This window comes from Rhamphochromis sp. 'chilingali' (genome assembly GCF_963969265.1).
Source record: "Rhamphochromis sp. 'chilingali' genome assembly, chromosome: 2".
In the NCBI taxonomy this organism is placed as follows: Eukaryota; Metazoa; Chordata; class Actinopteri; order Cichliformes; family Cichlidae; genus Rhamphochromis; species Rhamphochromis sp. 'chilingali'.
This window is the reverse complement of record NC_137930.1, coordinates 1076725-1100556: the sequence shown is the minus strand read 5'-3', so window position 1 is coordinate 1100556 and position 23832 is coordinate 1076725. Positions and strand designations below refer to the sequence as shown.

Below are 23832 nucleotides of genomic sequence, written 5' to 3'. Positions count from 1 at the left end.
AGAAACACAAAAATACCAAGAAGCTGCAGGAAACAAGCTCTGACCAAAGAAAGGTAAAAGACACTGGTACACAGGCAGGAAACCTCCAAAAACACCTGCTCACAGGTCAGTCGGAAATTAAAAGAAGCACAACGAGAGGAGAAGTGATGAGTAAGAGGCAGCACACAGAAAACAATGTTTTAGTGCCACGGAGCAAGGCATGAGCGTTTGCTTCGGCGCGCTCCCGCCCTCTGCTGGAGAGTGAGCACGCCACGTCGGGTGGGCCACACACACTGATCTGAGGGGGTTAGGGTTCAGAGGCGGGTCTCACAGTGACGCACCTGTGGCTGAAAGGCGGGTCGAGGCGTCAGTCTAGGAGGCGGGACAAACTGAGGAACTTTGATTGGCTGGGCGGCGGCCTGCACCTGAGACAAAACCACAGCAGATTGTGGATCTGTGCTGCTGACATCTGACCGACACGTCTGCTGCGCTCGGTTCGGGACGCGTCGCCAAGCGTTGACAGCAGAGCGTGGGAGTAAGTAACTCTGAGAACACGCGGGCTTTAAAGCAGGTAGATCACACACCTGTGGGCTCTGCCGAGGGAGCAGGATGGAGAACTGGCACAGAGCAGCTGCTTTTGCACCGCAGGAACGAGGAACCCTCCAGGGACCAAAATCGGTCCGGTGCTGTTCGCCAGTGAAACGCTCATAAACTTCGGGGTTGGTACAAACCCAGATCTACTTTTTAGAGCTCATGGAGTCATGCCCCATCCCAGCACCGTACTGTAAACATACATTTACTCTTATTGGCTAAATGTTTCTCAAAAACTATAACAAAGTATCAATGTTCCTCTGGATGTAGCGACGTCGCTACATCCAGAGGAACATTGATACTTTGTAACATCCAGGTGTTTGTGTCAGCGAGCTGTCTCCAGTCTTTTCCTTGAAAAGATTCCTGGGAGGAAAAGTTCAGAGTCCTTCAGATGGAACACTGAACCGTGTGCAGAACACTGTGACCTCTGTCAGTTCCCGCATCCAAAGCAGAGGCCAACACTTGAAGCAAACCGGACCCTGCCCTGCTCTGAAACCTGAAACACGAGCCTCACCTCCAAGTTTGAACTCTGTTCACGTCAGCGCTGTTCGACAGCTGCGCTCGTTTCTGTCTTCTGTGCAGTATTTTAATCACGGTGGTTAGCAGACCTCAGGTGGTCGTGCTGTTACATCCTGTCCACGCTGCTAAAACTAGTGTATGTTTAAAGGTAAGGCAAAGCTGCAGAAGTGTTTCAGAGAACGACGGCTGCAGAACAATTTAAAAACGACCTGCTGTGTTACGATTCGTCATTTCGATCGCTGCGTTTCTGACTTTTAAGCTTTTTTCCCTTTGCTCTGCTCTTCTTCACCTGACATGTTTTTAAAGATGGCCCTCGCAGTGATCAGTTTACCCCATCAGCATCGAGGCCCGCCCAGGAAGTACCTACCCACGCCCAGAGGTGGTACTTTGTTGTGTCTGGAGGCCCAGGAACGGGCACAGAGATGTTCCCGCGGTGGAAAACCACCTGGAAAACCCTCAGTCGTGTCGTGACGTGTTCTTTTTGCAATCATGCGCCTCTGTGAGGGGAACTGACCCCCAGAGGGAGATGCTAGAAGCTGCCGCCACAGCCCGCTCGAGCGCTTTCAGAGAAACAGAGTCGTGTGAGAGCGCACGCAGGCGGGTCAGCGGGCGGCGGTCTGAAGCGTCTCCTGAGCTCGAACAGATCGCACCGACAGCACACTTACCACCATGGCGTTCTTGGACACCAGCCGCATGGGCTCCGAGCTCTGATTGGTCAGCTTGCCGGCCACCTGGAGGTTGATGGGGGCGTTCTGCGAGTCGGGTTTGGTGATAGCTGTGGTTACCATAGCGACAGTGGGCGGGCGCTGCGGCAGGACGGTGCCGGGGGCAGCTTTCAGCACCAGCGTCTTTGTGGTGAGGACCGGCGTCACTGTCAGCGTCTGTGGAGGGAGAAGTTAACCCACGACACATTTAAAGACAGTCGGATTTTAAGTCATCCTGTAAACGGCGCCGCGGCTTTCATACCTGCTGCAGCGCTCCAGCTATCTGCTGGCTCTGCAGTGGGTTGGCCGGCTTGATGTCTCCTCCTCCTGGAGGAGTTTGGACCTGCAGCTGCAGCTTGGCCTCCGGCTCCTGCTTCACCAGCAGCTCCTTCCTCAGCTGCTCCACCACCTTTTTCTGCAGGCGAGAGCACAGGACATTATTCCCGCAGCAGGCGCCACTTCTCCATTCAAAAAAGCTTTATTGAAACAAAGTATGGAACAAACGATATAATGAAGGGTGTGGAGGCAGAGGGTCGACTCTCAGAGGAAAAAAGCTTTTTAAACTTTACTTTGGGGCGGACTCATATAAAAAGTGTGTTTTTTAACTGGTGATTGTTCATTCATCATTTAATTTAGAAAAGTTACTGTGAAAATAAGTACAAATAAGTACAAATAAGTACAAATAAGTACAAATAAGTACAAATAAGTACGAATAAGTACAAATAAGTACGAATAAGTACCCAAGCATCTCTGCATGACTGAGGAGGAGGGGGAGGGGCAAAAGAGAAATAAGTGAAAGAAGCAAAAAGAATGAAAAGCAGAAGAAGAAAGGGGTGGAGCTCAGGAGGTCACGCACACACTGGCGACTGAATTCTCAGTCGGAGGATAAAGCCCATCTGTTGCTTAGCAACAGTCGACTCAGAAGCAGGAACTTAATGGAGTGAAACACAATGAGGACGCCGCGAGAGAGAAAGCAGAGAAACACAGAGGAGGAGGAAAGTGGCGGCGCTGCTTTCAGAGAACTGTTTGACCTTCTGCCAATAACGTGCAGCACTTCAACTGCTGCCGCCGCCGCACAGGGACGTTTAATCTCACAGGACTTCTGCTTTCACAGGTCCGATTCTAAAAACACACACTTCCTGTTTAACTCAGTCTTTCTCGGCCTGCGACTCGGGAGGTTCAGGCGTGATGACGTCAGCGCGTGATGGTGAGGCGCACGCTCTAAAAAAAGGTCAAGGGTCATGCACTTTTTCCCAGCACATCTGAATGAAAGAAAAAGTGCAATAAAAAAAATCTCGCTCCTTTTCCCCAGAATCAAAGAGGCCATGAGAGCAGCTGCACGGCTGCCAGTTTAATTACAAGAAGAAGAAGCAGGAGCAGGAAATCACCTACATTTCTTCTTTTGAACTTCCTTCAGACTGTTACTCTGAGCCCACCCCTCACGCTCCGGCTCATATTCCCACTGAGGCAGTTTATCATCAGGTGGGAGCCGAGCTCAGCGCGAGACTAATCTGCCGACTCTCTGAAACCGACTTTAGTCATCTGTGGTTACGCAAGATGCCCGCCTGCACAAATACGCGCACGGCTTTCTGTTTCCCCACAATAATCTGAGCTAATCCCGACTCCGACATCATCTCAGCACACTTCAGTCTGCACAAACTCTTATCCAACAACGTCTTCTTTAATTCTGCACGATGTCGAAGCAGCGAGCACAAAATGTTTCACACGCAGAACAAACACAGCGAGAAACACGCAGGGAGCAGATAAAAATAGGAGGCACAATGAAAGTGTTCAAAAATAACAGAAGACAAAGAGACTACAGACGTGACGTAACACGCTCATCTGATCCATATATCACAGGGACTATTATGAACGCCAGACACCAAACAAAGCCATAGAGAAAGACCCCAAACACACAGAGTCAAACAGCCACGAGGAAGAAACGAACGACCACCGAAGCTCATGAAAGAGAGCGACCCAGTCACACAGTGACAATGATGCAAAACAAGTCAAAGACACAAACGTGCACCGCTGTCTCTGCCACTGCTGGCTGTTCTGTGTCGTTCATTAATAATGTTTGATATCAGAATGATGTAAGCTCATGAGGTGAGACTGTACCACTGCGCTGAGCTTTGGCCTCGGAGCGTGTCACTCCTACCGCTGTGAAGCTGAAGCGCTCCGAGCTCACGTTTCTTTGTTTGAAACGACAGCTCGGTGAACTCAGCCTCTAATATCACAGAAGGTCACGCTTTAAACGAGCCCACGGACACGAGCTCGTTAGCACAAAGCTGAATACCTGCTTCTCGCTGAGCGCTGTGATCTTTGCTTGAAGTTCGTGGAGCTGCTTCTTCAGATCTGCGTTCTAACAAAAAACAAATGCCATGAAAAAAACGTCTGAAAAGTTTGAAGCTTCAGAGGTGCTGATAAGAAATAAGAGCTTGGACCTTACCTGAGGGTCCTGCTTCATCTGAGCAACCAGTTTCTGCAGAAAGAAGAGAGAAAACACAGATCACGCTGACACCTGCTGGTCATCACAGGGAACTGCACCCGAAACAGAGCAGCGCTCGCTCTGACGGACGCGCGTCCTTTGATAAGGATCATATATAAACTAAATAAACAAATGAAAACAGAAAAAGAGACCACACCTGACCCTGATTTCTTTTTTCCTGTTTTACCATCACACTATGAACATTTTCAGCTTGTTCATCACTTTGTTTAGTACAGCACACATCCACGTTTTCAGGGTGAAAACCAGATTTAGGCTCCATTAAAACACAGCCCACTGCAGGCCTCACAGTCTGCAGACTGAATGTGGCTTCACCCCTTACTCCCCTACTAGAGTTGCACTTTATTTTACTGGGATTATAATGCACTTATATGTACCTCCACACGTCAGCTCTACTAGGAGGTAACAGGTCAGGTTTTCCCAGGAAACAAAGAAATAATTAGACTGTAGATGAATTTAAGCGATGCGTAACTTCAGGTAGTTATTACAGTAATATTAGTATATTATTAGTATTGTGTTATTTCTTGTTTATCTTGTGGAAAAAACAATATTTCTAGCACCTACACTGTAAGCGTGCTGCAGTTTTCAGAGTGGTTTACTCCGCCCAAAAAGTGCGACTGTGCTCCGACGTTACGGTGTCACATTTATGGTGGTAAAGAAAGGACTGACTGAACATCAACATAATGAATATTAAATAACAATGAATCCACTTCATAATCTGCTTACATGAACTAACGATGTACCGTGGAAACATTGTTTTTCCTGTGAAACTACTTAAACTCACAGTAGAATTATTCCTCAGGCTGCTGTAAAAACCCCACCTGTTGCCTCCTGATTCGATCCGCATGTATTTGTAGTAAAGGGAGCAGGCTGTGTTATGCAGCGTTACTCAGTGTCCTGCCTCAGTGCGTTCATGCAGACGCTGAACTTTGAAAAAGAAGAGCGAGCGGCCAAGACAGGAAACAGCTGAGCCCACAGCGTACCTGATGGATCTGGATCTCCACCTTCAGGGCCTCCTGTAACGTCTGTAATTCCATCATGGATCCAGTCAGTCTGCCAGCCGATCGATCAGCCTGCGCGCACACACACAGAAAGGTGAGACGCTGGTGTTTCAGGGCTACACTTACCACACCTGTGTGTGTGAGCTCTCACCTGAACACTGTCTCCAGTAGGAAAACCATCCAACTGAAGCATTAAAGTGGTGCTGCAGAGGAAACGAGGCACAGACACACGGATGACTACAGGGCAGGTGACCTCACCTGAAGCTGTTCATTACACACAAACAGGCTCCGAGCTTCATCGCGCCCAAACATCAAACACTTCATTCACATCAGCATTAATGAGCCTCACACTCCAGCATAACAGCACTCACCACCTGGCTGTGGGACCGGACTCCACCCCTCTGTGCTGCCCTGCAACACACAGCAAACGCACACGTTACAGGCCCAGTGTGTTCAGGAGACTTTAAATGAAAGACGTCTTTATTCTAACAGGGATCAGTCCTGAGCCAGCACAACTCAGCAGGCGTGCAGCGGCACACACCTTCAAAATAAAACACACGTTTGTGGACTCGATTTGTACGTCCTCACCTTTCTACCATCTGCTGATGTTTTCTGAAGCTTTCAGTTTGTTTGCTGTTCACGTTTTAAGAGGATTCTTTTTATTATTTGACAGTTTGGGTTTGTTTTTCTTTGCTCCATAAAACTTTCACATGTGAGCCAAACCTGATCAGGTCACACTGCCCACAGTGATTCAGAGGTCATGTGACACACCAAAGAGGAGCATTAAGAACGAGCCCTGTGCAGTACTCGCTCGTGTTTCTCTGCTGGAGAGGAAACAAAAGAATAAACCGACACATTTTTCTCAAAAACACAAAGAAAATCATTCAGAGAAGATCATCATCATAATAATGTGTTGCATCACCAGCCTGTTAGCTCATCCCTGCCCCTGCAGCGCCCCCTGCTGTGTGGATGCCAACATTTACATGTCTTTGCATCAGTGAGACAAAAAACATTCTTTAAACTAAAAACACCAGAAACAGGAACTAACATAAGGGTCAGGGCCCTTCAAAGTGTCGCCAGAAATACACCCAGGGTCCTGAGATGATCTATTATTTATGACGAATCCACAGAAGAAGTTAAGGAAAAACATCCGCATCATGTCTCTGAATGCTGTTTGGGGTTAACGTGAGCAGCACATCAGGAAAAAGTACTCAGGAGTGTGACAACGTTCGAGTCTGACTACTTCACAAGGAGTACAAAGAAATGGAAATACTCGAGTACTTCACACCCCAGCCCGTAACCTGCAGACAAATGAAGTACCGAAGTACTCATAAAAACTGTAAAAGCTACAAAATAAAGTGCATAAAACACAAAGACTGCTTCATTTTTACATTTTTGAAGTTTCATTAGAATAAAAAGAAAAGAAAGAAATGCACAAGTACTTTCACTGTAAGTACACACAAGTATTATAGGCTCCAGCTTGCACCTCAAAGTACTTTGAGTGATTGTTGGGTATTTTGTAAGCTTAATTAGTACTACATAATCCTCTGAAGTAGGGCTGTTCGATATAACGATGTGTGTCGGACGACGATATAAAAACATCTGTTGTTTCATTTTACGCTGTTGTTTGTTTCGTGGTGTCGCAAAATAAACTGTTTACGGTAATATTTGTTCATGTTTGGATGTCATTGTAGTGGCTGTATTCTTAAAGTTCTCTCTTTCTCTTATATTTAATATCACCACACTACGGACGCACAGGCGCCTGTTGATGGTAACACCATCGTGTGTCCGCTTGTTTATGTTCCACATAAACCTTTCAGAATAAAGCTCAAGATCCTGTTGAGACTTCAAAATAAACTGAATCACGTGAAAGAGCAGAGTGTTTACAGATGAGAAGTAAAAAAGACGCCAGGTGCTAAAAAATAAACCTTAGACTCAAACGTTAGAACAGGCTTCTCCCCGCAGCACGCCGTGTAATAAATACTCACAAAGGAAACGGCGCCGTTACAACTTAAGTCTAAAAATGTGTCGTTTCATGCATCGGTTAAAACTCGACTCCAGCTACACGACGCACAGCTGGAAACACTTCACGCAGGTCGAGCTGCCCGAGATTCACAGACTTTACAGAAAATGTTACATTTTTGTGATTTATATCGTTACCGGGACGACAGATGTCTTATATCGACACAGCCCTAATCTGAAACATAGTATCAAGTAGTGAAAAATAAGTAGTAAAGTACCTCAAAACTGCAGTGATGCTGTAGTAGTACTACTATGTGAGAAAAACTATTCAAGTACTTCCTGTTTTCAAATCCTCAGATTTATGGTTGAAAGACTGAAAGCTGAAACTAGTGCAGTAAAAAGTACTTTTAAAAGAATAAACAAAGTATTTTAGCTTCGTGTACTGAGTTTCAGGCTGTGGCGTGAAGTACTTTTCCTTAGTAGTACTTTGATTTCCTGTGTTGTACTTTAAAAACTGTAATTACACAAAAACTATGCAGTGAAACAAAAAGTACTTTGACTTTCCTTCAAGTTTAACCAACTCCATTAATACTACGAAGTACTGCATTAGTACATACTACACGTAAACTCATTCAGAGGGAAAAAGTACCATAACTATAGTACTTAACTATTTTGAAGTACATATTATTATTAACCTAGAAAAAAATACTACGTCATTACTGTAAAGCACAGACAGACGTGTACATAAACATATAAACTAAATACATGTAGTACTGCTGAATCGAGCGTACTGTAAGTGGCTCGCAGTACTCCGGTTTGTTGTTTTTAAAAGTACACGATTTAACCACTAGACCTGTTTTCCAAGTACTTCAATACTACACAAGATGCAGTAGTGCCGTCTTACTAATTTAGTAGAAAGTACTTCGTGTCCAAAACTCAACACCTGAGTCATGAAGTACTGTGATTTTCTGTGCTGTACTTTAAAGTATTACTCTGATTTGTGTCTAAAACATTCAGGTGCATGTACTTCCTACTGGAGTAAAGTATCTCTATACAGTATTAGTATTCGAGGAATCTACTTTTCAAGTACTTGAAAACTAAAAACAGGGGAAAGTACTGCATTATACAACCGTCACTGAAAAGCTTTAGTAGTACTAAGAGAATAAAACTGAAGTACTTCCAGTTTCTGAGCAGCTCAAACACGTATTTAAGTTCAGTAGTACTCTGTTAAAAGTACTTTAAACACAGCCTGAAACCTGAGACAAAGGGACTCAAAGTACTTTTGTACTGTGTATTTTGTAAGTACCTGCAGTAACAAAACTCTTGTAGAATACAAGAACAGAGTAACAAAAAATACTAATACTCAGGTACATCTGCTTTATGAGTACATACAACTATTAAAACTGCAGTATTCAGTAGTAAAAAGTTTCCCTTTGAAATGCAGTCTAGAGCAGTACATGTACAGTACCTCAAACCTTAGTTAGAAGTAGTAGTACTGTAGTACTAATTAGTAAAAAAGACTTACTTCCATCTTATAGTTTAAGTACAAGTACACAAGAGGACAAATAAACACCAAAGTACTCCATGGTCCAGGTCATTCAAAAATGTACTTATACATTGTAGTACTGCATTACAAAGTACTTTAAACTGCAGTCTATAACATGGGACAAGTACTTTGGTTTACTCATGAATCCACCACTTAGTACACGCTTAAGGTACCAGAAATGTAAATAGTACTGCAGTTCCATTTTACAAATACCTTAAACTTGATAAAAACTGTAACAAATGTATTTTAGTACTACAAACTACAGCCTGATCCCACGATAAGTACTCCCAGTTACTCTTTTCTATTCAAAAAGTTTGGTTTGTACAGTACATTTACTCTTTAAATCTTGTGGAGTACAAATTTGAAGTACTAGAAAATGTAATCATTAACCTTTATTATCCAAGTACCCAGAAATAGTACTTATACTTACTGGTAAAAACAACTTTATACTGCAGCCTGAAACAAAGTACTCTGACTGTTTTTAAAAACCTTCATTACTGCAGTACTTCCCTCTGAAATTTACTTCAGAATGTAAATAAGGATTTTTGTGTACTTCAACTATCAAAATACTTAAAAACTGTACTTAGTAGTACTTTATTACTAGTTCATAAAAGCTACTTTGTACTATAGTCTGAAATGTGAAACAAAGTATTCTGATTTACTGTAGTACATTGTTAAAAAGCTTCATTAGTACACATTTGAATATTTCTACTATCTACATACTTTAAAACTGCACTTAGATATAGCAGTACACATGAAAAAGTACTTTAAAGAGCACCGTGTACCACAGGACGAGGGTCTGTGTTGTACACGTTTCATTACTGCAGTGTGTCCCTCTGAAGTGTAGTACAACAGTTTTCCAAGTCCAAAACTATACTACTGTATTACTAATTATTAAAAAAGTACTTTGAATTAGATCCTACTGAAGTACTTTGTTTAAAAAAAGCTTCATTACTGCAGTACTTCCGTCTGAACTTTACTAGAGTGAAAATAAAAATGTGTGTATACTTTCACTTTCAAAGTACTTTAAACTGCACTTTGTAGTGCTGCATAACTAATGAATAAAGTAGTACTTTACCAGTCTGGAATATGAAACAAAGTACTCTGATTTACTGTAGTACATTGTTAAAAAGGCTTCGTTAGTACACACGGAATGAAAACAGAAACACTTGAATACTTCTATTAACCGAGTACTTTAAACAGCCCTTACTTACAGCATTAGTGCAGTACTTATTAATAAAAAAGTAACTGTTACATCCTGAAACAAAGTACTGTGACTTACTGTTTGGTGTTTTTAGTTAGTACACGTCTAAATTTACTGCAGGACAGATTTAAAGCAACAGAAAGCAAAAATACTCGAGTACTTCTATCCCACCCCGAGGTACAGTAGTACAGCATAAGCGATGAGTAAAAGTACTTTGTGCTCCAGCCTGCAGCGCGAGCTGGGGGCCCTGAGTACTGGGACCTGTAGTGTTGGGGTGGGGGGTCCCGGTCCACCTGAGAAGCGTCCATACGTGCAGCACCTGAGCGGAGGTGCTCGGCGGCTGTTAGCGGGCTGTGGAGGCCGCCGGTTAATTGGAGTAATTGCTCCCCGGGTGGGACGCCAAGTTGTCGGGATAAACTTCCCCGAGCAGCCCCGCGTGCCTCCGCAGAGGGCCCAAAAAGGGAAGAAATGAAGCTAAAATGGAGGGTTTCAAGATGAAAGCCGCCAAGTGCTTCTTCTTCTTCTGCTGCGGGAGTTCAAACACTGAAAAGTGGGTTTTTGTTTCGGGCAGACAAATTAATGTTTTATAACCGTGTTATTAAGCCTCTGCGGCCCTGTGGACGCTCGGTCCCCCCTCGGAGAGCCCCCCGGCCGCCTGTTTGGGAGAACCGTCGCGGTTTACGGGCTGTTTTTCGGTGTTTCGGTGTGAAAAAAACCGTCCGACATTGCTCCGTCTGAGGCTGAGAACAAGTGGATAACGTTAGCCGTAGCCGCTAATGCTAACCATCCTGTTAGCCGCGCGGAGCTAACGCAGCCAGCAGCCACGCTGATAACAACTTCCATCAAAGATAAAAAAAAAAACACGGCGGCCGAGGGGCGGCAGGGGCCGGGGGCACGGCTCGAATCGGGCTCCAACAGTCCCGAAAGACGCCATCTTTTTACAAGAGTCAAGAAAAAAAGCCCTGACAGCGAGCAGGCGTCGGTGGGTCCAAGTTACATCGGCCCCTTGTCCTCCAGAATATCAACTCCTAGAATAAGAAACAGAGCAGCTAAACACACAGAAACACACGGGAACACAGCGGACACACACCGGCCGACAGCCCCGCACACCTGCCCGCAAACAGCCGCAGACAATCGACCACGGGCGGCCGCAGGAGACGCGTAAAGTTTGACAGCAGGGAAAATTAAAGTTATGAAATTAAAAAGCCCAATGTGCACTTACTCAGCAGCAGTCCTCCTCTGGATTAATTAAATATATATGTGTGTAAGAAGCCGATCCGCGGTGAAACAGAGGCGCACACACAGCCCGGCCGCCTCCTCCCCGCGGGGCTGGACCCAGCTGTCGTGTTTCGGGGTGACTTTTAGTGGAAATTGTGTAAAAAGAGAGAAACTGAAGCTACAAAACAAGAAGAACTCTTCTTCAATCTCATTCAGCTCAGCCTCAGCACATCACAGATCCCTGCGCCGCGGAGCTGGACGAAGGGGCACAAAAACTCCTCGCGGCTCCGGCGGGAGCTCGCTTATCCGCCGGGGAGCGGTCGATGTCGGTCCTTATGGCCGTTAAAGTTCGTTAAATCGGGCCGATGAGCGAGCCGAGGCGCGGGGGGGATGTGTTCGGGAAGCGGACTACTTTTTGTGTCGGTGCGGCGAATTTATTTCACTTTGCCTAAGGAACGGCGGTGCTGCGACTCCCATTGCCTAGGGAAAAAACCCGGATGTAAACTCAGTGAAACTCTATGGAGAGAAAGTCACACACACACACACACACCGTGAAACTCGGCGGCGGAGCGGAGCACTTTGTTGTGTTGTTGTGTTACCGACCAGCTCCGCGCAGCACGCCGCCCTTCAGCCTCCACGTTCGGCTGCTCGCTGCTGAACCCGCCGGACTGTTGCACTTTGTGGAGGAAAAGGAGGAGGAGGCCCCTTTTCTCCTGCTTCCAGAGAAACGAATAAATAACTCCGTGGAGGAATGTGACCACAGAATAAACTCACAGAACCCAAACGGGAAACAAATCTGAGGTGCTTCTTCATTTTATGATGTCGTCATGCACAGTTATTGTTCAGGCTTTCATATTTTCCTGCCCTTGGCCTCAGCTGTTAAAGCCCCTTTTTGTAATTACCCCGCAAATTGTAATTAAAACTTTCAGCAGCAGGGGGCAGAGTTTCATCAGTGCCTGGGTAATGTCTAAGTAAAATGTTACAGGGGCTCTATGTAACCTTAGAAAGCACCCGTAGCTGTTATAGGTCTGTTATAGGTCTTAGCCTGGTAGCAATAAGTTGTTATTACACACAGGAAACTTCCAGCACGGTCTCACACTAGCTCCTGAAACAAACACAGCTTATAATCTGTTCGTTCGTGTTCCTCGCTTTTTCTTTCTTTCTCCTTCACGTGTTTGTAGTCTGTGTGAATCTGCAGTTTCCACACAGAGATTAACAACAGCTACATCATCTGTCCGGGTTCATGAGGGACACTGACGGTAGGTGACTGCGAGGCAGACGAGGATCTGAGAGGTCAGCAATCCCAGAAAAGTGGTGGACAGCTGTACCCATGACCGAAAGGAGGGACACAGACACGGGTGGAGACTGCATAGGTGAGGAGGGAAGAAAGAGAGGAAACAGGAAGTGAAAAAAGGAAACATGAGGGTGATGAATGAAGACGGGGCGACACAAAAAGTGAAACAAGCCTGGCCTCTGCACCGTCAGCCCCGAGTGACCCCAGGAGCCAGGTGTTGGAGACCCATTTGATCCTGGGGGCGGGACTTGTGGCCTCCACCACCCACAGGAAGTGGTCCATCAACAAAACTGAGGAACCTATTGCATTTCTATATTTGATGTGTGTTCCTGGTTTGAGACGGGGCCAGTTTGATATTTCTGTTCAGGGTCGTTACAGCCAACTGTAACCTTACTTTAGAGAGATGGCTCGATTAATAGACTGATTGATCTATCGATAGACTGATAGAAAAGCAGCTGTCGCCGTCTCACAGCTGGAGGCCGGAGGACTCGGAGTTCTGCTGTTTTCTGTATTCCAAACTCGTCTGTTTCAATGTGTTTCTATTGTTTCTACTTTTAGCTCTGTAAGTGGATGCATTGACTAAAAAACAGCCACTAGAGGGGGATGTGACACAGTCAAACACATCAGACTGTTCCTGACTTCCTGCTCGTCTGCTGGGGTCCAAACACCGACCCGTGGACCAGAAAAGGCCCTCCAGCACAGTATCAGTTTCTATTTCCCTAGAATATGAAAGTCTTTTTTTCTCTCATGTCTGATGAGCATTATCTCAAGGTTTTAATGAAGTTTTATTACCAGGATGTTTACTCTTTGTTTTGTTCTGCGCAGTTTATTTCTCTTTAATGTTTGCATCTGTTTCCTGTGAGGATATTATTTCATAATTGTGGTAGAAAGTCATCCATGTTTCTTCAGTCAGGGCTTTTCACATCATACTCTCTGTGTTTCTCAGTAAACATACTTCCTGGGCGCAGGAACTGGCTGTCTCACATTTTCCTCTGCAGCAGCGGCACAGCAGCCCCACCTGCTGGTCACGCAGGGTGAAGCACCTGTGAACTGTTTAGTCTGACCTCCATCACTCATTTTCTTCCATCTATCAAAAACAGACATGTATAGGAAATGATTATTGTACACACACACACACACACACACACACACACACACACACACACACACACACACACACACAGCAGTCAGATTTTTTTATGTAACCTTTATTTATACAGGAAGGGTTAGACGTGTTTCTGACAAACATATTAAAGTTACAACAATAACAAGACCTAAAAAAATCATAAAAAGCGAAACTGGTCTGTTTTGAAGTTTTCTCTAAAAGTATTTACACACAGGAGAACAAAACCTCTGTTCATGTTCAAGGAGCAGCGCCCTCTAGTGGTGGTTGAAAAAAGTCTATATTTTTAAACACCTTTATCACGTGTTGTTTTTTTCTGTAGTGCTGACTAACCTACCTGCTCTGTGTGAAAAAGTCCTTACCCCCCCGTGAAATCACACATTCACTGTGATTAACCTCTTTTTTTTTCTGTTTCAGACCTGCTGATTATAAATCAGTTAAACAGAAGCTGTGTGACAAAGTGAAGCAGGCTGAAGGATGTTAAACAGCAGCACAGCACATCTCGCCACGATTGCACTTCATTTGTGAACAGCAGAGACCAGGCAGCTGCCTTTGCTGCTAAAACCGTGTGCAGGAAAACATGAAACCCGGGAGCAGTCGGACTGTAAAACATAAAACTGTGACGCTCCGTTTAACACGTGCAGGTATTTTTCTGGAAAACATCATCAGCCCTGCGTGCACAGGTGAGGAAGCAGAGACGTAACTCAGGTGTTCTGCACTTTATTTCCTTTTCATATCAAAGAGCAGGTATCCTCACTAACTCTACTTTATTCTGAAGGCTTGGAAACGACTGAGAAGCTGCTCTTTTGCGTCCTCGCCACCTCTCCAGCCTCAGCCAGATTTAATCCTTCACTCCTTAAAACTGGAAGAATTTCACTTTGCAACACGAGTCCGAATTAGGACTCACGTTCACTATGCTAAAAGTTTGTATCCTGGATCACGTGTAGTAGAAGGAGGTAGGTAGGATGGAGGTCAGGGTGGATGGGACTGTGACTCGAACCTCGAGTAAGACTCCAGAAAACCCCACCGAGCTAAAACCACAAAGAGACTCGAACCTGTCAGGACCAAGGTGAGAACATCGCCGTGATACTCAGACGCAGACATCCAGGAAGACGTCTGTCCTCCACCGCCGACTGGGCCCGGACCAATCAGATGGCTCGGTGCTGTGACTGACACTAACCCAATCAGAGAGCAGCAGATCCATCATCTGCTGGGTAATGACTTCCTGGCCTCATTAGATGCTGCTAACTGCATTATTGTCTCCGCGCTGTGTGTCGATTAGTTTTCCTAAGCGCCTGCTCTGCTTTGAAAAGCAGCTCTAGCTGTTTCTGCTCTCCTCAGATGAAACTTCAGATCTGAGTGTAAACGTCTTAAAAAAACAATTGGGAGGCCGGGACACCAGATCTGGTTTGGATCTCTGTCAGCGTGCACACAGGTCCTCATTGGGATGTTTTCTTGGTTTCAGAGCACTTATCACACAGTTAAAAGTGTGTTCAGAGTGTGTGCCACCCATTCTTTAATAACTGTAATTATGACTGCTGCAGTAAAGAGCAAAGCAAAGCTATAGCAGAGCAAACTGAGCTTTTACAGAGCGAACATCATCTTCTGCTCTTTTCCTGATGACAGCAGGTTTCCATGACTGTGTGGCAGCACAATTATTTAACACTGAATCCCAGTAAATCTGCTCCTGATCAGCATCCCGTCAGACTGCTGCTTCACACTCAGCGCTGAAACATGGAGTGAATGGTGAGCCTGCAGTTCCTCTGATGTCCACTAGAAGCTGGCTCCAAACCTGAGTCAGACTTCCATGCTAACGGCTGTGGCTGCTAGCTTTGCTTGAACCGTGCTTGTGCTGTTGGAGCCTTCATGTGACCCAAGACATGTGTGCTGTGAGGTCACTGTGCTAACAGACCACCAAAGTGATGAAATTCTAGGATTATATTTGGATACCTGAGGAGCATGTATCTGTGTGTGTGGATGCAGACCGACGACCAAGCTTTGGCTCACAATCCAAACAGGGTTACCTGAAAATATCCGGGACGCCAGTGGGTGACATTACAGGGCTGTGACGCTCATCTCTGGGTTAGCAAAGACACTGATGAACGTTGAGGTGAGCGTTTCAAATGACCACCAATAGAAGGGAAAGAGACACAAAACAAAACAATGACCTCAAAAATGTCAGCAGAGACGTAAAACAACCTCAAATAAACACAAAAACAACGCTGGGTTAACATGTGATGGGTGGTAAAAATATTATTCCTTTATGTAGAGCAGGGGTCGGCAACCTTTCTGATGATGAGTGCATCTAAAATCTCCTCAGAAGTCAGTGTGCCGTATGACTGCATTAGCAATAAATGTAATAACGCTCTATATGAACAGTTACACACTTAATATAACAACTTACATTTGTTCGCAGATGTTGGCAGCGAATAGTTATCAGACACAAAAAAAGACTTTTTATCCATAACAGCAAATGGACTGTACAACAGAAAATACAAATGCTATTTATGGTCTCCTCACAACCATGAAAACAAATGCTGTTGTGACAGTGATGTACAGTTTTGTTGGTATATTTATGATTTCTATACATTTGACATCAGATTAAAACTTTGGTTGTAAGATTCAGATAATTATTTAATAAAAGCGAGACATTTTAAATGAGAATAAGAAAGAAAAGTATTTCTTTGTGCCCCCCTCCCCCTGTTAATGCCTACATGCCCCCCTGGCAGCACTTTGCTAGACCCGCCCCTGCACAGTTACCAGCTGTCAGCTGCTTAGAAAAGGATCCTGGTGTTATTTGTCTCTCAGAAACAGTTCATAACTTCAACTCATTCATGTCACCTAAAAGGTAAACCTGTTTCTCCATCACCTGTTCAGCTCTGATGGTTCAGTAAGGACATCTCCTGGTTTCATCTTCATGTTTCCCTCTCACCACATATCCAAACCGACATCATGACCAGCAGCTTTACAGCTGTGGCTCCAGCAAACATCAGCTGATACTAGAAATTAATATTAAATAAATTCTAACAACAGCTGATCAAGCTTAAACGTGCTGCTGTTGTTTAGCGCGACATCCGCTGGTTTCCTCTTTCTGGCGCAAAGTGGGCGATAAATAAACAAGAGAGCCGATCAGCTGATCATTGATCAGTTTCATGATTGAAGTAGAAACAGGAGAGGGAGGGGAGAGAATGAGAGAAGAAGAGGCAGCTGTGCAGCAAAGACACAGAATAACTCCAGCTTTGTGCCTTTTTGTAGCTGAATTACGGGACAAACTGTTCCTTTTCACCTCAATAAGAAACGTAATATTTTCTCTGAATGCGGGATGATTACGTTTTTTACAGGACGGTTGGAAACTCTAATAATTAACCTTATAAATAAAGTTCAACATCAGTAACATCATAGCACCACCCAGCTGTATAGAAACTCCGTCATGCTAGCTCACGCAGTACGAGTTATTGTAACTGACTGTAAAAAGTCAGCGCAACGAAAATAAACTCCACCTAAATCTGGTTCATATCTGACCCAGATAGACTGCAGGTCATAACTTCTTTCCTGAAGTTCAGTTCACCTGACACTCGGACCGGCGGCTGCCTCGGGTCTCTGCTCCTTCTGCCCCCCCTTTCCGGCCCATCGGGCAAATGCCCGATGGCCAATCCAGCTATGGTCGTGTCATCAGTTAACCCTTGGCACGCGTGCCCAGGGTTGCCGACCCCTGATGTAGAGAGTGGAGCCTGAAATGTCCACTAGAGGCCGGCCAGCCAGGCGTGGGAGGGGCTTACTGTTCACAGAAATCAAACTGAACAAACGTCTGCTGGGAATCAGCTGCTGAGTTTTTAAACCTGAAGCTTTCTCTCACGGTTTGGTTTCTTTTCACACAGAGGAAGCGCCAACGAAAGCCGCTACAAGCTGCATGACACCATCCTGTCTGCTGACTGGCCAGATGTGTCTGAGGGCGGGAACAACAACTGCAACATACCCGACCACACCTGGCAAACTAGAGTTTGGACCGACACGCCTCCTCCAGAGCATCCCAGTGCAGTGACCTCGTTCACATCTACACAAACACACACGAGTCTGACTTCAGTGTGGAAAGCAGCGCAGGTGTGACAGGTACAACCTAACGATGTGTCTACTCGACCTGAAAGGATACATGAAGAAGTGAAATGCAGGCACGTTGGTGTAGAGCAACAGTGAAGTGCACTCAGATCAGCCCACAGTGCTGATGATGCTGCACTGCGACCATCCATGCGGTGAAACCAGCCTATGATGACATAACCGCAGCTCCTCTCTTACTTTTTCAGCCGTGTGGAAGTGACTCATGACCGGGCTCGTGTGAATCAAAGCAGATTGTTGACTAGCTTTCATAACACTCTTTATGTAAGGGAGGTTCAGCAGCGGTTCGGGGGTGGACGTGAAACCTCTACACCTGCCTCCAGCTCCACTCCACATCTCCTGAACATCCACACACCTTCTCCTCCACCCGTCGGACGCGATTCGGCAACGGCCTCGGGATGAGAAGTTCATTTATATCACAGCTACACTCACAACCGTGGCTCAGGAGGTTGGGAAGCGTATCTGTAACCGGAAGGTCGCCGGTTCGATCCCTGGGCTCTCTGTCCTGGTCGTTGTGTCCTCGGGCAAGACACTTTACCCTACCGCCTACTGGCGTTGGCCAAAGGGGCCGATGGCGTGATATGGCGGCCTCGCCTCTGTCAATCTGCCCCAGGGCAGCTGTGGCTACAACTGTAGCTGCCTCCACCAGTGTGTGAATGTGAGAGTGAATGAATAGTGGCATTGTAAAGCGCTTTGGGTGCCTTGAAAAGCGCTATATAAATCCAATCCATTATTATTATTATTATTACTTCCTGTAGTACGCCAGCAGCTTCAGCTCCCAGTGCAAGAAACCTCAGCTTCTGTCAGAATTCAAACCGACCCAGGACGAGCAAAATACAACAGCAGGAGCTGAGCTTCTAACAGCAAAGGGAGAACTAAACAGTGACAAGAACAGAGACCAAAATGTCCCCAAGGAAATGCAAAATATTCAAAAAGGATCACAAATGTAAAAAAACTCATAAAACAAAGCAAAGTTTCTGAAAGATGATGAAATGAGACAACAAGAAGCTCACAAAGACACGCGACGCGAGCATCAAGCTACACCCCTAAACGATCAGAGACACAAAAATATCACAAAAAAGAAAAAAGAAATGTCTGAAAAATGGCCACAAATGCCAAAACTCATTTAAAGTGAAGCAATATTTCTCCAAAATGCCAAAGTGGGACAACAAAGTGACCAAGAAGACATGAAAAAATGTCCAGAATAAACAAGAAGGTGTCACAAAAGGAACCGAAATAAATCCGGAAAGGATCATACAGAGACAGAAAATCTGAAGTTCGTAAAGCTGTCCGCTCTGTGGTTGTTCTCCAGCAGTTCAAAAGCTGCTGTAACGATGTCCCACTTTGTCCCACAGGCCTCCAACATAAGCTCGTCCCACTTTGCAGTGATAACGTGCCGGAGTTATTAACAATTTGGTTCCAAACTAAACTGCGAGAAAACAAACTGCCGACTTTGTTGTTTCTCATGGTTCCCACGCCTAAACTCATGTGACAAATGTTCATATTTTCTTGTATTTTTTTAAACTCTTGTTAAAAATGCTGTAATCTGTTCCTCTTCAGTACTAATGAACATGATTTTCACAGCATACATCCCAACCCGTTTCCTGCTCCACACCACAGTAATGCCCAGTGTAGTTCCCGGGTCGTTTCACATCAGCGGTTCTTCTATATTTGAGCTGAAGCAGGAACCATTAATGTTTAACTCCAAGCTGAAGCAGCAGTGGAGTATTTGCTTTACCTGCACGAGATGAAAAAGACGCCGACTCCTTTTTAACCTCCTGAGACCTGAACTCTTCCACAGCAGCATTTTTAATTTCTCTTTGATATTTGGGCTGATTGGGGCCCGATGAATGTAAAAACAAAGAATTACCAGATTTTTGCTTTTAAGACAAATGAGAGCCACATATGAGGATATTTGTTTAACATGTTGATAGAACAGTGGCAGTATAACGTCCTCGTAACTGGATATCAGGCCCATGTAGAGGAAAATTGAGTATTTTGGTCTAAATAACCCAAAATGTGATGTCCACATATGTGGATGCCAAGTCCTAGGAGGTTAATGAACTCTTTGAAAATGTTTTTCTTGCACGTTTTCAGCAGCTCGGTCTCTGTAATGACATCAGTGAAGATCTAAGAGTAGCTGGTTATGATGCGTGTTACTGGGAGGAGTAATGAGATTACAGTGACGTCCACCTCGTGTGTGCGTGCGGGGAGAGTCGCTCCAGGCCGGTGATTATAGCCGCTGAGGCCCAGCAGCCGTCCGAGCAGCGAGGCCATCAGGCCCTCAGCAGCAGGCTGATGTGATTACGGAGAGCGAGGCCAGCCTGCGTCCTCCAACACATGTTTACTGTCACAGTCGCCAGGTAGGATTCATTTGTCCATGGAGGACCCATCACTGTGGACCAACTGTGGAAGCACAAGGTGATCTTTGACGCTGGTCTGCGCTCCTTTGATTTTTAATCAGCATTTTTTATTAACCTTTATTTTCAGAGAGCGTTTTAAAGCTCTCTGTTTGATTAACAGGAAGTGCTGTTACCGCTGAGTGAAGTGCAATGACATCCTCCAACTCTGGGACCACACAGGTCACCTGGTGAGGGGCAACCGGCCTCCGACCAGTCGCGGTCCGCCTCTCAGACAGACGGCTAAAGCTTATGGACAAACACGGCCGAATTTGTGAAAGCAGACAGATTGTGGCAATGAATCTGAGCCAGCTAGACCTCTCTGAAACATCGTCGCTCAATGCCTGTGTCGCTTTGTGGTTAAGTTGCCGTCGTGCAGAAACTACGTCACTGCTAGTTTCAGCCTATCCAGCAGCGACTGGAGCCGTTTAATCTGAAGCTGACTGCTGTCCTCAAAGGCGACAAGATCACACGTTTTCTTTTTCATTTTGCGGTTACGAGCTCTGCACGGTCTTTAAATCTAACGTTTAAAGAGAAACTCCACAAACAGACGTGCTGACCGTGCACACAGCTGACAGCAGTCATTCTTCTATTCGTGTCTCATCGAGAGGCTGGGCCAGATGTAGCCGTCGACTTTGCTTGCTGTAAAATCTTTTCATGAAAACCTGCACAGGGTTTCGTAAAGGCGAACAGTCCCACGACATGTGGTTGTAACGAAGGTCCAAAACTTTTGCACATAACTCCTCCCAGACTATGGAAACACTGAAGCACACAGTGACGGCGAGGTTGTGCAAAGCCTGCTCGTATTTCTTTCAAACACTTACTTTGTTGTTGTTGTTTTGGATGAATGATGGAAGGTCAGTATGCTTTAAATTTTGTTTTTTAAAATAAAAGCCTGTGATTTGCAAAATAAGATGTATACAGGAGGAGAACAGGATGGTGTGTGTATACAGGATCATCTGTGCCAAATGCAATTAGTTTACTAAACAACACCATGCAGTGATGTATGTCTTATAAATGTGTGTTTATTGTTCCAGTATTTATGTTATGAACTGAAAACAGTTTCCACTAATGTGGACACTGAAGTTTTTCTAATTATAAAACTTGAAAATCTCACTGTTTTTAAAAGATGCTTTAGCTCTGAGTGAGTGCAGGGTCTTTACCTTACACTATAAAAGCACCTGTGAATCCACATGACACCAACCAAACTTAACTGAATTCAGATTCCATCAGTATCGTGCTCACAATGAGACAAGCACGTCCGACAGTGAGCGCTGACGATTTAACACATACAAAGGAGCGAATCCATCGACCTCCAACAAACCAGTGTTTGCAATGATCCAAGACACTTCCTGCTGAAGGTGGACAGAGCAGACACCATCAAGGATGACCAGGTTACATAGAGCACGCTCAAGTATCCTTGAGAGGGTAAAGATCTGGTTCAGTGTCCCACGACTGGGACGTTCCTCCACATGGATAAAACGTAAATCAGTCACATTTTTCCAAAAGGTTTCTGGGACTATCAGGGTGCCATTGCATTTTAACATGGGAGTCTATGGAGCCTCTAGAGGACGTTAGAGGAACTGCAGTATTTGGTGTGTTGATGATTGGTTTGCAGCACCTGTTAATTAATTTATTTGTCTAAAACCTATTAAAGCAGCTTGTAGAAGATCCTGCAGGCTCGACAAACACCCGTTTGTGGACGATGTCACGAACATGCAACCGTCGTTCCAGTTCTTTTTTTTTCTTTTTTCAAATCCAGATTATTTTTAGCCAAACTTGCCATCGTTTCTCTCTGATACTCACATTTAAGAGGGTCGAGGCCGAAGTTCGTTTTTAGCCTGCAGCCCTGTGAACACAGTTTCTCTGAAGAAATAAAAATAATTTCAGGCTCGACGTTGGCATCGCTAACGTTCACTCGAGCGCTGAGCTGAGAGCGCGGCCTCCACAGTTAGATAAGTGCAGCTCTCAGTGAGAGTTTCGGGCGAGGAAGAGGAGCAGCCCCGAGGATCACAGCTCCACTCAAACCACAGCGAATGATCCGAAGGTGGATGGTGCTTTCTTAAAAGTTTTGAACTGAAATGACCCAAAACGTCAGCAGGAATGAGTGAGGGATCACGGGAAACGTCCATCAGGATTTAAAAAAGTTTAACATCTAATAAAAGAGCAAAGCTACAACTCACATCCCAACACGTGGGGAATGATGAAAAATGATGCAGACAAAACAAAACTGCAAACAAAATAAACTATAGTAGAAATCAGAGTTACGAGATAACGAACGATTCTGAGATATTTGTGAGGCGTCATTTTACATTCAAATCTTTTCAATATGAGAAAAATTCTCACAATTCATACAAAGTCAGAAGTAACAGGAAGTCCTGGCTGTGAAACGGCGAGAGTCATCGTTAGCGTCTCGTCCTCCATGCAGAGCCGCTCTCGTTAGTCTGACATACTTTATTGACTTCTTTATTTTTAAGTGGTGAAACCAGCTTCTTCCCTGCGTCTGACCTGCTGCCTCAGCAGCAGTAAAACATGATAACTCAATTACAAAGTACTTCCATTTAAATCCACCCACCTGTTCCAGCAGCAGCATTAGAGGGATGCTGATGTATTAAGGCAGTAATGATAACTCAGTTATCTACAGCACTTGGTCAGATTCATCCTGCAGCCACAGAGCTGATGTTAACATCTGGAGTACAGGTGAGCACTTCTGCCTCTCAGATGGGTGTCTTTACCCAGGCTGCAGACTCTGTTTTCAAAATTAAAAAAACATATAATAAGAAAGCAGCGTGACATAGAAACCCTATCAGTCTGCAGTGTGCACACCTGCCTTGTGGAGCTTCCTGACGCGGGACGGATAAAGTTCTGACCCCAGGTCAGCTGAGGCGTATTTTGAAATTACACAGAAATCTGTATAAAACGATTCCTCTGCAGCTTTAATCAGTTTTTAAAATCTCCTGGTGTAAGTGCAGCCGTGGGCGGTGACGCTCCTGAAGCTCAGGATGTGGATGTTTTCACAGCGAGTGTCCAAACCACACAGCGTGGTGTTAACCTCGAGCTGTGGTTGGATCATCCTTCAGCTGAACTTTGGTGTCGTCTTCCTGCCGTTATGATGGCGTTCAACATGAGAGCGTCTTTCCTGTGCTCATGTGTTTACGTGTTAGTGTCATCACCACTAACTTCTAGTTCTCATAAACCTCGTATGTTTTTTATTATGCTTATAAAAACTGGGAGGAAATCTAAATCTAAATTGAGTTTTTAAAACCTCAAATTTGAACACAACACACAGGATGAGAAACTATCAAAATAAAACAGGAGGCTAACACTGACACGTTTGACTTACCTGGATGACTGAACATGGATCGAGACACTGAGACAGAGACAAGGACCGCTGAGCTAACGGGCCAAAGTAAAGCCAGACAAAACCGACGAAACACGGACACGGGGGACACAGGAGGACACGGGGGACACAGGAGGACAGGAAACACATCACCTGTGTCCAAACTGAAAACTACAACAGACTCACACTGAAGATATCAAACAGGAAACCCGGGATCGTGACAACCTTAGCATCTAGCTAGCACTACAGAAGAGGAGCTAGCATAGCGGGAGTAAGGATTTTGTCAGCTCATCTGAAATGCAGCGTTTCTTTCAGCTCGACAAACATCAGCAA

At 45.0% G+C, this 23832-nt stretch overlaps 1 protein-coding gene across 6 annotated transcripts in view; it reads right to left on the bottom strand.

Annotated features, from left to right (window-relative positions):
• Positions 1 to 22679, bottom strand: part of phf21ab (PHD finger protein 21Ab) — a 35038-nt gene extending 12359 nt beyond the window's left edge. The window contains exons 1-10 of one of the 6 annotated variants that reach the window (XM_080875985.1): positions 11235 to 11729; positions 10226 to 11040; positions 5672 to 5711; positions 5452 to 5503; positions 5283 to 5372; positions 4243 to 4275; positions 4090 to 4155; positions 2056 to 2208; positions 1755 to 1970; positions 321 to 404 (exon numbers count right to left, since the gene is read on the bottom strand). In XM_080875985.1, the coding sequence (XP_080732111.1) occupies positions 321 to 404; positions 1755 to 1970; positions 2056 to 2208; positions 4090 to 4155; positions 4243 to 4275; positions 5283 to 5372; positions 5452 to 5493 (684 nt within the window). In that variant the 5' untranslated portion in view covers positions 5494 to 5503; positions 5672 to 5711; positions 10226 to 11040; positions 11235 to 11729. Of the gene's footprint in view, positions 1 to 320; positions 405 to 1754; positions 1971 to 2055; positions 2209 to 4089; positions 4156 to 4242; positions 4276 to 5282; positions 5373 to 5451; positions 5504 to 5671; positions 5712 to 5888; positions 10195 to 10225; positions 11041 to 11234; positions 11732 to 22675 lie in introns of those variants that run through there. The other 5 variants (XM_080875987.1, XM_080875988.1, XM_080875984.1 and 2 more) reach the window with 5 other exon arrangements.
• Between the last annotated feature and the right edge of the window lie 1153 nt (positions 22680 to 23832).